The sequence below is a fragment of the Oncorhynchus mykiss genome, chromosome 9, assembly GCF_057628025.1.
Source record: "Oncorhynchus mykiss isolate SJ-2025 chromosome 9, ASM5762802v1, whole genome shotgun sequence".
NCBI lineage: Eukaryota > Metazoa > Chordata > Actinopteri > Salmoniformes > Salmonidae > Oncorhynchus > Oncorhynchus mykiss.
Window position 1 is genome coordinate 84,677,286 of NC_143030.1, and position 14,141 is coordinate 84,691,426.

Consider the following 14,141-nt stretch of genomic DNA (forward strand, 5'->3'; position numbering starts at 1 on the left):
TGAGTATTTTATGCGGGGTAGTTCATTAGGATCCCCGTTAGCTGTTGCAAAAGCAGCAGCTACTCTTTCTGGGATCCACACAAAACACTAAAACATGACATAATACAGAACATTAATAAACAAGAACAGAACATTTTATAAAAAAGCCCACATATCAATGTGTGAGGGTGTACCGGTGTATGTATCCGTGTGTATATCAGTGTGGGCGTGTCAGTATGTGTATCAGCGTGTATCAGTGTGTGAGGCCGTATCAGTGTGTGTATCAGTGTGTGAGGCCGTATCAGTGTGTGAGGCCGTATCAGTGTGTGAGGCCGTATCAGTGTGTGAGGCCGTATCAGTGTGTGAGGCCGTATCAGTGTGTGTATCAGTGTGTGAGGCCGTATCAGTGTGTGTATCAGTGTGTGAGGCCGTATCAGTGTGTGTATCAGTGTGTGAGGCCGTATCAGTGTGTGTATCAGCGTGAGGGCGTATCAGTGTGTGTATCAGCGTGTGAGGGCGTATCAGTGTGTGTATCAGCGTGTGAGGGCGTATCAGTGTGCGTATCAGTGTGTGAGGGCGTATCAGTGTGTGTATCAGTGTGTGAGGGCGTATTAGTGTGTGTATCAGTGTGTGTGAGGGCGTATCAGTGTGTGTATCAGTGTGTGAGGGCGTATCAGTGTGTGAGGGCGTATCAGTGTGTGTATCAGTGTGTGAGGGCGTATCAGTGTGTGAGGGTGTATCAGTGTGTGAGGGCGTATCAGTGTGTGTATCAGTGTGTGTATCAGTGTGTGAGGGCGTATCAGTGGGTGTATTAGTGGGTGTATCAGTGTGTGAGGACGTATCAGTGTGTGTATCAGTGTGTGAGGGCGTATCAGTGTGTGAGGGCGTATCAGTGTGTGTATCAGCGTGTGAGGGAGTATCAGTGTGTGAGGGCGTATCAGTGTGTGTATCAGCGTGTGAGGGCGTATCAGTGTGTGAGGGCGTATCAGTGTGTGTATCAGCGTGTGAGGGAGTATCAGTGTGTGAGGGCGTATCAGTGTGTGTATCAGCGTGTGAGGGTGTATCAGTGTGTGAGGGTGTATCAGTGTGTGTATCAGTGTGTGAGGGCGTATCAGTGTGTGTATCAGTGTGTGAGGGCGTATCAGTGTGTGTATCAGCGTGAGGGAGTATCAGTGTGTGTATCAGCGTGTGAGGGTGTATCAGTGTGTGAGGGCGTATCAGTGTGTGTATCAGCGTGTGAGGGCGTAGCAGTGTGTGAGGGTGTATCAGTGTGTGTATATCAATGTGTGAGGGTGTATCAGTGTGTGTATCAGTGTGTGAGGGCATATCAGTGTGAGGGCATATCAGTGTGTGTAGGCGTATCAGTGCGTGAGGGTGTATCAGTGTGTGAGGGCGAATCAGTGTGTGTATCAGCGTGTGAGGGTGTATCAGGGTGTATCAGTGTGTGTATCAGTGTGTGAGGGCGTATCAGTGTGTGAGGGCGTATCAGTGTGTGAGGGCGTATGAGTGTGTGAGGGCGTATGAGTGTGTGAGGGTGTATCAGTGTGTGTATCAGCGTGTGAGGGTGTATCAGTGTGTGTATCAGTGTGTGAGGGCGTATCAGTGTGTGTAGGCGTATCAGTGTGTGTATCAGCGTGTGAGGGTGTATCAGTGTGTGTATCAGTGTGTGAGGGCGTATCAGTGTGTGTATCAGTGTGTGAGGGCGTATCAGTGTGTGTATCAGCGTGTGAGGGTGTATCGGTGTGTGTATCAGTGTGTGAGGGCGTATCAGTGTGTGTATCAGTGTGTGAGGGCGTATCAGTATGTGTATCAGCGTGTATCAGTGTGTGTAGGCGTATCAGTGTGTGTATCAGCGTGTGAGGGTGTATCGGTGTGTGTATCAGTGTGTGAGGGCGTATCAGTGTGTGTATCAGTGTGTGAGGGCGTATCAGTATGTGTATCAGCGTGTATCAGTGTGTGTAGGCGTATCAGTGTGTGTATCAGCGTGTGAGGGTGTATCAGTGTGTGTATCAGTGTGTGAGGGCGTATCAGTGTGTGTATCAGCGTGTGAGGGCGTATCAGTGTGTGTATCAGCGTGTGAGGGTGTATCAGTGTGTGTATCAGCGTGTATCAGTGTGTGTAGGCGTATCAGTGTGTGTATCAGTGTGTGAGGGTGTATCAGTGTGTGTATCAGCGTGTGAGGGCGTATCAGTGTGTGTATCAGCGTGTGAGGGCATATCAGTGTGTATATCAGCGTGTGAGGGCATATCAGTGTGTATATCAGCGTGTGAGGGTGTATCAGGGTGTATCAGTGTGTGGATCAGTGTGTATCAGTGTGTTTATCAGTGTGTATCAGTGTGTGTATCAGTGTGTGAGGGCGTATCAGTGTGTATATCAGCGTGTGAGGGTGTATCAGGGTGTATCAGTGTGTAAGGGCGTATCAGTGTGTATATCAGTGTGTGAGGGTGTATCAGTGTGTGTGAGGGTGTATCAGTGTGTGTATCAGTGTGTGAGGGCATATCAGTGTGTTGTGTGTGTGTATTAGTGTGCTGTGTGTGTGTGGGTGTATCTGTGTGTGTGGGCGTATCCGGGTGTTGTGTGTGTGTGTATTAGTGTGCTGTGTGTGTGTGTGTATTAGTGTGCTATGTGTGTGTGTGGGCGTATCTGTGTGTGTGTGTGTGGGCATATCTGTGTGTGTGTGTGTGTGTGGGCATATCTGTGTGTGTGTGTGTGTGTGTGTGTGTGTGTGTGTGTGTGGGCATATCTGTGTGTGTGTGTGTGTGTGTGTGTGTGTGGGCATATCTGTGTGTGTGTGTATTAGTGTGCTGTGTGTGTGTGTGTGTGTGTGTGTGTGTGTGTGTGTGTGTATTAGTGTGCTGTGTGTGTATCAGCGCATTCCTTTGGACCATGATAGTTTGTTGATGTGGACACCAAGGAACTTGAAGCTGTCAACCTGCTCCACTACATCCTCGTCGATGTGAATGGGGGAGTGCTCAGTCCTCCTATCCTGTAGTCCACAACCATCTCCTTTGTCTTGATCATGTTGAGAGAGAGGTTGTTGTCCTGGCATCACACAGCCAGGTCTCTGACCACCTCCCTACAGGCTGTCTCGTCGTTGTTGGTGATCAGGCCTTCCTGTTGTGTCATCAGCAAACCTGATGACGGTGTTGGAGTCGTGTTGGAGTTGTGCTTGGCCATGCAGTAATGAGTGAGCAGGGAGTACAGGAGGGGACTAAGCACGCAACCCTGAGGGGCCCCAGTGTTTGAGGATCAGCGTGGCAGATGTGTTGCTGCCTACCCTCACCACCTGGGGGTGGCCCGTCAGGAAGTCCAGGATCCAGTTGCAGGGGGAGGGGTTTAGTCCCAGAGTCCTTAGCTTAGTGATGAGCTTTGAGGGCACTATGGTGTTGAACGCTGAGCTGTAGTCAATGAATAGTATTCTCACATAGATGTTCCTTTTGTCCAGGTGGGAGAGGGCAGTGTGGCGCACAATAGAGATCATGTCATCTGTGGATCTGTTGGGGCAGAATGGAGTGGGTCTATGGTTTCTGTTTCAAAGCACTTCATGGCTACGGGCATGAATGCTACGGGTTGGTAGTCATTTAGGCAGGTTACCTTAGTGTTCTTGGACACAAGGACTATGGAAGTTAGCTTGAAACATGTTGGTATTACAGACTCAGTCAGGGACAAGTTGAAAATGTCAGTTAAGACACTTGCCAGTTGGTCTGCACATGCTCGGAGTACACGTCCTGGTAATCCGTCTGGCCCCGCGGCCTTGTGAATGTTGACCTGTTTAAAAGATCTTACTCAAGTCGGCTACGGAGAGCTTGATCACACAGTCATCCGGAACAGCTGGTGCCCTCATGCATGCTTCAGTGTTGATTGCCTAGACGCATGCATATTAGTCATTTAGCTCATCTGGTAGGCCTGTGTCACTGGGCAGCTCAAGGCTGTGCTTTGTAGTCAGTAATAGTTCGCAATGCCTGCCACATCCGACGAGCATTGGAGTTGGTGTAGGATTCAATCTGAGTCCTGTATTGATGCTTTGCATGTTTGATGGTTTGTCGGAGGGCATAGTGGGATTTCTTATAGGTGTCCGGGTTAGAGTCCCGCCCCTTGAAAGCAGCAACTTTAGCTCAGAGCGGATGTTGCCTGTAATCGATGGCTTCTGGTTAGGGTATGTACGTACGGTCACTGTGGGGACGACTTCATCGATGCACTTATTGATGAAGCCATTGACTGATGTGGTGTAGTCCTCAATGCCAACGGAAGAATCCCGGAACGTATTCCAGCCTTTGCTAGCAAAACAGTCCTGTAGTGTAGCATTTGCGTCATCTGACCACTTCCGTATTGAGTGAGTGTGTGTGTGTGTGTGTATCAATGTGTGTGTGTGTGTGTGTGTGTATCACTGTGTGCGTGTGTGTGTATCACTGTGTGTGCGTGAGTGTGTGTATCACTGTGTGTGTGTATCACTGTGTGTGTGACTGTGTGTGTGTGTGTTTGTATCACGGTGTGTGTCACTCTGTGTGTGTGTCACTCTGTGTGTGTGTGTGTGTCACTGTGTGTGTGTGTGTCACTGTGTGTGTGTGTGTGTGTGTGTGTGTGTGTTTGTTTGTATCACTGTGTGTGTGTGTGTGTGTGTGTATCACTGTGTGTGCGTGCGTGTGTGTGTGTGTGTGACTGTGTGTGTGTGTGTGTGTGTGTGTGTATCACTGTGTGTGTGACTGTGTGTGTGACTGTGTGTATCACGGTGTGTGTGTGTCACTGTGTTTGTGTGTGTGTGTGTGTGTGTGCGTGTATCACTGTGTGTGTGTGTGTGTGTGTGTGTATCACTGTGTGTGTGTGTGTCACTGTGTGTGTGTGACTGTGTGTGTGTGTGTGTGGTGTGTATCACTGTGTGTGTGTGACTGTGTGTATCACTGTGTCTGTGTGTCACTGTGTTTGTGTGTGTGTGTGTGTGTGTGCATGTGTGTGTGTGTGTGTGTGTGTTTGTATCACGGTGTGTGTGTGTTTGTATCACGGTGTGTGTGTGTGTTTGTATCACGGTGTGTGTGTGTGTTTGTATCACGGTGTGTGTGTGTGTTTGTATCACGGTGTGTGTGTGTGTGTTTGTATCACGGTGTGTGTGTGTTTGTATCACGGTGTGTGTGACTGTGTGTGTGTGTGTTTGTATCACGGTGTGTGTCACTGTGTGTGTGTGTGTGTGTGTCACTGTGTGTGTGTGTGTGTCACTGTGTGTGTGTGTGTGTGTGTGTCACTGTGTATGTGTGTGTGTGTGTCACTGTGTGTGTGTGTTTGTATCACTGTGTGTGTGTGTGTATCACTGTGTGCGTGTGTGTCACTGTGTGTGTGTGTGTGTGTCACTGTGTGTGTGTGTGTATCACTGTGTGTGTGTGTGTGTGTGGGTGACTGTGTGTGTGTGTTGTATCACGGTGTGCGTGTGTGTCACTGTGTTTGTGTGTGTGTGCGCGTGTATCACTGTGTGTGTGTGTGTGTGTGTGTGTGTATCGCTGTGTGTGTGTATCACTGTGTGTGTGTGTGTGTGTATCACTGTGTGTGTGTGTGTATGTATCACTGTGTGTGTGTGTGTGTGTGTGTGTGTGTGTGTGTGTATCACTGTGTGTGTGACTGTGTGTGTGTATCACTGTGTGTGTGACTGTGTGTGTGTATCACTGTGTGTGTGTGTGTGTGTGTTTGTATCACGGTGTGTGTGTGTGTGTATCACTGTGTGTGTGTGTGTGTATCACTGTGTGTGTGACTGTGTGTGTGTGACTGTGTGTGTGTGTGTGTTTGTCACTGTGTTTGTGTGTGTGTGTGCGTGTGTCACTGTGTGTGTGTGACTGTGTGTGTGTGCGTGCGTGCGTGTCACTGTGTGTGTGTGACTGTGTGTGTGTGTGTGTGTGTGTGTGTGACTGTGCGTGTGTCACTGTGTGTGTGTGACTGTGTGTGTGTGCGTGTGTGTCACTGTGTTTGTGTGTGTGTGTGCGTGTGTCACTGTGTGTGTGTGACTGTGTGTGTGTGCGTGCGTGTGTGTCACTGTGTGTGTGTGTGACTGTGTGTGTGTGTGTGTGGTGTGTGTGTGACTGTGCGTGTGTCACTGTGTGTGTGTGACTGTGTGTGTGTGCGTGTGTGTGTGTCACTGTGTGTGTGTGACTGTGTGTGTGTGTGTGTGTGTGTGTGTGTGTGTGTGTGTGTGTGTGTGTGTGTGTGTGTGTGTGTGTGTGTGTGTGTGTATCTTACTTGCTGCTGTCGTTTGGTTCATCTCCATCAGAAGATGATGAAGGAGACGGGGAGGGACCAGAGGGAGCGGCCGCATGGTGATTAGGTAATCTACTTCCTCCCTGGTCATATGGAGCTGACCAATCGGTGAAGGCCATTTTCCCTGGCAGTGAATCGTTGCAGTCCTGCAGGGGAGGTGGGGGGTTCTGGAACAGAGGGGTGTTGCCTGGTCCGTACGGAGCATTCTGATAGGGTGGCTTTACACCCTGGAGGGGGTACTGGGGAGGGAGAGAGAGAGAGAGAATGTTAGAACTACAACAAGCTGGAATACAGCCATTGTTGCTGGTTAAGTGATAGCAAGAGTCAACTGAGTCAATACAAAAGAGCCAGCTGCTGTACTACTGAGTCAAGAGGAGAACCAGCTAATGTACTGCTGAGTCAATACAAGAGGAGAGACAGCTGAGTCAATACAAGAGAGGAGCCAGCTACTGTACTGCTGAGTCAATAGAAGAGGAGAACCAGCTACTGTGCTGCTGAGTCAATACAAGAGGAGAGACAGCTACTGTACTGCTGAGTCAATACAAGAGGAGAGACAGCTACTGTACTGAGTCAATACAAGAGGAGAGACAGCTACTGTACTGCTGAGTCAATACAAGAGGAGAGACAGCTACTGTACTGCTGAGTCAATACAAGAGGAGAGACAGCTGAGTCAATACAAGAGGAGAGCCAGCTACTGTACTGCTGAGTCAATACAAGAGGACAACCAGCTACTGTACTGCTGAGTCAATACAAGAGGAGAACCAGCGACTGTACTGCTGAGTCAATAGAAGAGGAGAACCAGCTACTGTGATGCTGAGTCAATACAAGAGGAGAGACAGCTACTGTACTGCTGAGTCAATACAAGAGGAGAGACAGCTACTGTACTGCTGAGTCAATACAAGAGGAGAGACAGCTACTGTACTTAGTCAATACAAGAGGAGAGACAGCTACTGTACTGCTGAGTCAATACAAGAGGAGAGACAGCTACTGTACTGAGTCAATACAAGAGGAGAGACAGCTACTGTACTGCTGAGTCAATACAAGAGGAGAGACAGCTGAGTCAATACAAGAGGAGAGCCAGCTACTGTACTGCTGAGTCAATACAAGAGGACAACCAGCTACTGTACTGCTGAGTCAATACAAGAGGAGAACCAGCGACTGTACTGCTGAGTCAATAGAAGAGGAGAACCAGCTACTGTGATGCTGAGTCAATACAAGAGGAGAGACAGCTACTGTACTGCTGAGTCAATACAAGAGGAGAGACAGCTACTGTACTGCTGAGTCAATACAAGAGGAGAGACAGCTACTGTACTTAGTCAATACAAGAGGAGAGACAGCTACTGTACTGCTGAGTCAATACAAGAGGAGAGACAGCTACTGTACTGAGTCAATACAAGAGGAGAGACAGCTACTGTACTGAGTCAATACAAGAGGGGAGACAGCTACTGTACTGAGTCAATACAAGAGTAATCAAAACAACTCCATAAAGTTTTGGGACACTAAAGTCCATGGAGAATAAGAGCACCTCCTCCCAGCTGCCCACTGCACTGAGGCTAGGTAACACTGTCACCACCAATAAATCCACGATAAACGAGAATTTCAATAAGCATTGCTCTATGGATAGCCATGCTTTCCTCCTGGCTTCCCCAACCCCAGCCAACCGCTCCGCACCCCCCGCAGCTACTACCCAAGCCTCCCCAGCTTCTCCTTCACCCAAATCCAGATAGCAGATGTTCTGAAAGAGCTGCAAAACTTGGACCCCTACAAATAAGCTGGGCTAGACAATCTGGACCCTCTTTCTAAAATGATCCACCGCCCTTGTTGCAACCCCTATTACCAGTATGTTCAACCTCTTTCGTATCGTCCTCGATCCCTAAAGATTGGAAAGCTGCCGCGGTCATCCCCCTCTCAAAGGGGGTGACACCCTCGACCCAAACTGTTACAGACCTATATCCATCCTGCCCTGCCTTTCTAAAGTCTTTGAAAGCCAAGTTAATAAACAGATCACTGACCATTTAGAATCCCACCGTACCTTCTCCGCTATGCAATCCGGTTTCCGAGCTGGTCACGGGTGCACCTCAGCCACGCTCAAGGTCCTAAACGATATCATAACCGCCAGTACACTGTGCAGCTGTCTTCATCGACCTGGCCAAGGCCTTCGACTCTGTCAATCACCGTATTCTCATCGGCAGACTCAAGAGCCTTGGTTTCTCTAATGACCGCCTCGTCTGGTTCACCAACTACGCCACCAAACATACCCTCGTAAAACTGACTATCCTACCAATCCTCGACTTCGGCGATATCATTTACAAAATAGCTTCTAATATTCTACTCAGCAAACTGGATGCAGTCTATCACAGTGCCATCCGTTGTCACCAAAGCCCCATATACCAACCACCACTGCGACCTGTATGCTCTAGTCGGCTGGCCCTCGCTACATATTCGTCGCCAGAACCACTGGCTCCAGGTCATCTATAAGTCTTTGCTAGGTAAAGCTCCGCCTTAGCTCACTGGTCACGATAACAACACCCACTCGTAGCACGCGCTCCAGGAGGTATATCTCACTGGTCATCCCCAAAGCCAACACCTCCTTTGGCCGCCTTTCCTTCCAGTTCTGTGCTGCCAATGACTGGAACAAATTGCAAAAATCGCTGAACCTGGAGACTCATATTTCCCCTCACCAACTTTAAACATCAGCTATCTGAACAGCTAACAGATCACTGCAGCTGTAAATAGCCCACCCAATCCACCCAATTGTGTTATTGACTGTATGTTTGTTTACTCCATGTGTAACTCTGTGTTGTTGTTTGTGTCTCACCCCCTTGCTTTATCTTGGCCAGGTCACAGTTGTAAATGAGAACTTGTTCTCAACTGGCCTACCTGGTTAAATAAAGATGTAAAAAAGAGGAGATCCAGCTACTGTACAGCCGTGGCCAAAGGTTTTGAGAATGACACAAATATTAATTTCCAAAGTTTGCTGCTTCAGTGCATCTAAATATTTTTGTCAGATGTTACTATGGAATACTGAAGTATAATTACAAGCATTTCATAAGTGTCAAAGGCGTTTAATGACAATTACAAGAAGTTGATGCAAAGAGTCGATATTTACAGTGTTACAGTTCTTATTTAATACCTCTGCAATCCGCCCTGGCATGCTGTTAATTAACTTCTGGGCCACATGGCAGCCCATTCTTGCATAATCAATGCTTGGAGTTTGTGGGTCTTTGCTTGTCCATCTGCCTTTTGAGGATTGACCACAAGTTCACAATGGGATTAAGGTCTGGGGAGTTTCCTGAACATGGACCCAAAATATTAATGTTTTGATGTATTTTGATGTTTGGATGAAAAACGTACCCAAATGAAACTGCCTATTTCTCAGGCCCAGAAGTTAGAATATGCATATAATTGGCAGATTAGGATAGAAAACACACTCAAGTTTCCAAAACTGTCAAAATATTGTCTGTGAGTATAACAGAACTGAAATTGCAGGCAAAAACCTGAGGAAAATCCAACCAGGAAGTGCGGTTATTTTGAAACCTCTCTGTTCCATTGCATGCCTTCCCTCCATTTAAAGGGATATCAACCACATTCCTTTCCCTGTGGCTTCCACATGCTGTGGACAGTCTTTCGACATAGTTTCAGCCTTTTATTCTGAAAAATGAGCGACAATGGGCTGCCATCAGTCAGGATGTGGCCCAGAAGTATGCCAGGGCGGATTACAGAGGTATTAAATAAGAAGGGTCAACACTGCCTGTGCCAACAGCTTGGAGCAGATATTTTCTCTCTCCCCTATTGAAAAAGCTACCGTCCAGATAAAAACAACCTGAGGATTGATTATAAAAAACGTTTGACATGTTTCTACGAACTTTACAGAAACTATTTGGAATTTGCCTGCCCGTCGTGACCTGCACGAGCCTGTGGAATACTAAACAAAACGTGCCAACCAAATGACGGTTTTTGGATATAAAAATAATCTTTATCGAACAAAAGGAACATTTATTGTTTAACTGGGAGTCTCGTGAATGCAAACATCCGAAGATCAAAGGTAAGCGATTCATTTGATTGCTTTTCTGACTTTCGTGACCAATCTACTTTGCTGCTAGCTGTTTGTAATGTTTTGTCTGCTGAGAGAGATGTCCTTACATAAACACTTGGTTTGCTTTCGCTGTAAAGCTTTTTTGAAATCTGACACGCCAGGTGGATTAACAACGTAACAAGCTATGTTATGCTATATTGCACTTGTGATTTCATGAAAATGAAATATTTTTAGTAATTTAATTTGAATTTGGCGCTCTGCAATTCAGCAGATGTTGACGAAAATGATCTCGCTAACGGGTGCGCCAAGAAGATAATTATCAGTTTTGCCTTATGGTGCTCCATTATGCTGGAAAAGGGATTGATAAGTTGCTCTCGGAGGATGTGTTGGTACCATTCTTTATTCATGGCTGTGTTCTTAAGCAAAATTGTGAGTGAGCCCACTCCCTTGGCTGAGAAGCAACCCCCAAACATGGTCTCAGGATGCTTTACTGTTGGCATGACACATGACGCTGATGGTAGTGCTCACCTTGTCTTCTCCGGACAAGTTTTTTTCCAGATGCCCCCAACAATCGGAAAGGGGATTCATCAGAGAAAATCACTTTACCCCAGTCCTCAGCAGTCCAAACCCTGTACCTTTTGCAGAATATCAGTCTGTCGCTGATGTTTGTCCTGGAGAGAAGAGAGAAGTGTCTTCTTTGCTGCCCTTCATGACACCGGAACATCCTCCAAAAGTCTTCACCTTGCAGATGCACTCACACCTGCCTTCTGCCATTCCTGAGCAAGTTCTGTACTGGTGGTGCCCCGATCCCACAGCTGAATCAACTTTAGGAGACGGTCCTGGCGCTTGCTGGACTTTTTTGGGCACCCTGAAGCCTTCTTCACAACAATTGAACCGCTCTCCTTTAAGTTCTTGATGATCCAATAAACAGTTGATTCAGGTGCAATCTTACTGGCAGCAATATCCTTGCCTGTGAAGCCCTTCTTGTGCAAAGCAATGATGACGGCACATGCTTCTTTGCAGGTAACCATGGTTGACAGAAGATTAACAATTATTCCAAGCACCACCCTCCTCCTTTTGAAACTTCCAGTCTGTTATTCGAACTCAATCAGCATGACAGAGTGATCTCCAGCCTTGTCAACACTCACACCTGTGTTAACGAGAGAATCACTGACATGTCAGCTGGTCCTTTTGTGGCAGGGCTGAAATGCAGTGGAAATGTTTTTGGGGGATTCAGTTCATTTGCATGGCAAAGAGGGACTTTGCAATTCATCTGATCACTCTCCATAACATTCTGGAGTATATGCAAATTGCCATCATACAAACTGAGGGAGCTGACTGTGAAAATGAATATGTGTGTCATTCTCAAAACTTTTGGCCACGACTGTACTGCTGAGTCAATACAAGAGGAGAGACTGCTAGTGTACTACTGAGACAATACAAGAGGAAAGACAGCTACTGTACTACTGAGACAATACAAGAGGAGAGGCAGCTAATGTACTACTGAGACACAACAAGAGAACCAGCGAGAGGTCGACCGATTGATTTTTCAACGCCAATACCGGTTATTGGAGGAACAAAAATAGCCGATACCGGTTAATCGGCCGATTAATTAAATGTATTTGTAATAATGACAATTACAACAATACTAACACTTATTTGAACTTAATATAATACATCAATAAAATCAATTTAGCCTCAAATAAATAATGAAACATGTTCAATTTGGTTTAAATAATGCAAAAACAAAGTGTTGGAGAAGAAAGTAAAAGTGCAATATGTGCCATGTAAAAAAGCTAACGTTTAAGTTCCTTGCTCAGAACGAGAACATATGAAAGCTGGTGGTTCCTTTTAACATGAGTCTTCAATATTCCCAGGTAAGAAGTTTTAGGTTGTAGATATAGGAATTATAGGACTATTTCCCTCTATACCATTTGTATTTCATTAACCTTTGACTATTGGATGTTCTTATAGGCACTTTAGTATTGCCAGTGTAACAGTATAGCTTCCGTCCCTCTCCTTGCCCCTACCTGGCTCGAACCAGGAACACATCGACAACAGCCACCCTCGAAGCATCGTTACCCATCGCTCCACAAAAGCGGAGCAAGGGGAACAACTACTCCAAGTCTCAGAGCGAGTGACGTCACCGATTGAAAAGCTATTAGCGCGCACCGAGCCAGGCGGCCCAAACTGCTGCATATACCCTGACTATATTGCAAGAGAAGTGACACAATTTCCCTAGTTAAAATAAATGTATGTTAGCAGGCAATATTAACTAAATATGCAGGTTTAAAAATATATACTTGTGTATTTATTTTAAGAAAGGCATTGATGTTTATGGTTAGGTACACGTTGGAGCAACGACAGTCCTTTTTCGCAAATACGCACCGCATCGATTATATGCAACGCAGGACATGCTAGATAAACTAGTAATATCATCAACCATTGATTAATTGTTTTTTTTATAAGATAGTTTAATGCTAGCTAGCAACTTACCTTGGCTTCTTACTGCATTTGCGTAAAAGGCAGGCTCCTCGTGGAGTGCAATGTAAGGCAGGTGGTTAGAGCGCTGCAAGATTGAATCCCCGAGCTGACATGGTAGAAATCTGTCGTTCTGCCCCTGAACAAGGCAGTTAACCCACCATTCCTAGGCCGTCATTGAAAATATGAATGTGTTCTTAACTGACTGGCCTAGTTAAATGAAGGTGTCCAAAAATACAGATTTCCGATTAATTAGGGCCGTTTTCATAACAATCGGCCATTCCGATTAAATCAGTCGACCTCTAGAACCAGCTACTGTACCACAGTCAAGACAAGACCCAGCTACTGTACTACTGAGCCAATACAAGAGGAGAACCAGCTACTGTACTGCTGAGTCAATACAAGAGGAGAACCAGCTACTGTGATGCTGAGTCAATACAAGAGGAGAGACAGCTACTGTACTGCTTAGTCAGTACAAGAGAACCAGCTACTGTACTACTGAGCCAAGAAGCTTAGGAGGTAATAACTAGCTACATCAGAGGCATGTGACTCCTACCTGGGTCTTTACAGTCTGCATCGCCCCCATGTGGCCAGGAGGTCCACCAAACGGCGCCGGCCCAAACCCTGGCACTACACACAGACAGAGAAATAAATTACTTGTCCAATTTAGCAGGTCTAACAAGTATTTAAGAAAAAGCTTTAGCCAATCGTGCTTGTGTCACTGACTACAAGAGATACTGTATGACGGAAAACGGCCTTCGCCAAATGCGGGGTTACTCACAGAGGTAGGGGGAGGTTCCCATGGAGAGTGGGCGGGGTTTAGAGGCAGCTGAGAAATACTCCACAGCTCTCTTAAAACGCTGCACCTTGTCCTCCATACGAGACTAGAGGGAGACAAATATATATTTATTTAACCTTTAAACAGGGATCCACATTGAGATTAAACATATATTTTACAAGAGAGCCCTGTACACATTACAATAAAAACAGAATATTAAAACATACACGTGTATAAAACAATAGAATTCAGCTCAATAAAAAAATAAACATTTAATAAAAGCAATCCCATTCAACTACATAGAGGTCCTCAATCAATAATGTAAACTGCCTGAGTGGTACCAGCACATCTAAGTGCAGTGAACTCTGCAGATTGTTCCACAAGTTAGAAGCAATAAAAACAAAATGCAGATTTTCCCAAATCTGTAGAGACTGGAGAGATCTCTAATGTTATCTATTCCTGTGAATGGGTTATTTTGATATGAAAAAAAAAACATCTTGGATCTTAGCTTCTTAGTCAGATTATTTATATGTGTTATGAAGGACAACTTGTCCTTGTCAACATGGCCTGAGTTCTGTCACTGAGATAATTCAGATTTAACCCCATCTATCAAGATGGCCTGAGTTCTGT

The 14,141-nt window shown here is 46.1% G+C and overlaps 1 protein-coding gene across 3 annotated transcripts in view; it reads right to left on the reverse strand.

The window, feature by feature from the left end:
- LOC110532860 (constitutive coactivator of PPAR-gamma-like protein 2) overlaps positions 1-14,141 on the reverse strand; it is a 58,070-nt gene that overhangs the window by 21,595 nt on the left and 22,334 nt on the right. For all 3 annotated transcript variants that reach the window (XM_036989152.2, XM_036989151.2, XM_090185619.1), the window contains exons 5-7: positions 13,515-13,617; positions 13,290-13,363; positions 6,199-6,455 (exon numbers count right to left, since the gene is read on the reverse strand). In XM_036989152.2, coding sequence (XP_036845047.1) covers positions 6,199-6,455; positions 13,290-13,363; positions 13,515-13,617 — 434 coding nt within the window. The remainder of the gene's footprint in view (positions 1-6,198; positions 6,456-13,289; positions 13,364-13,514; positions 13,618-14,141) is intronic.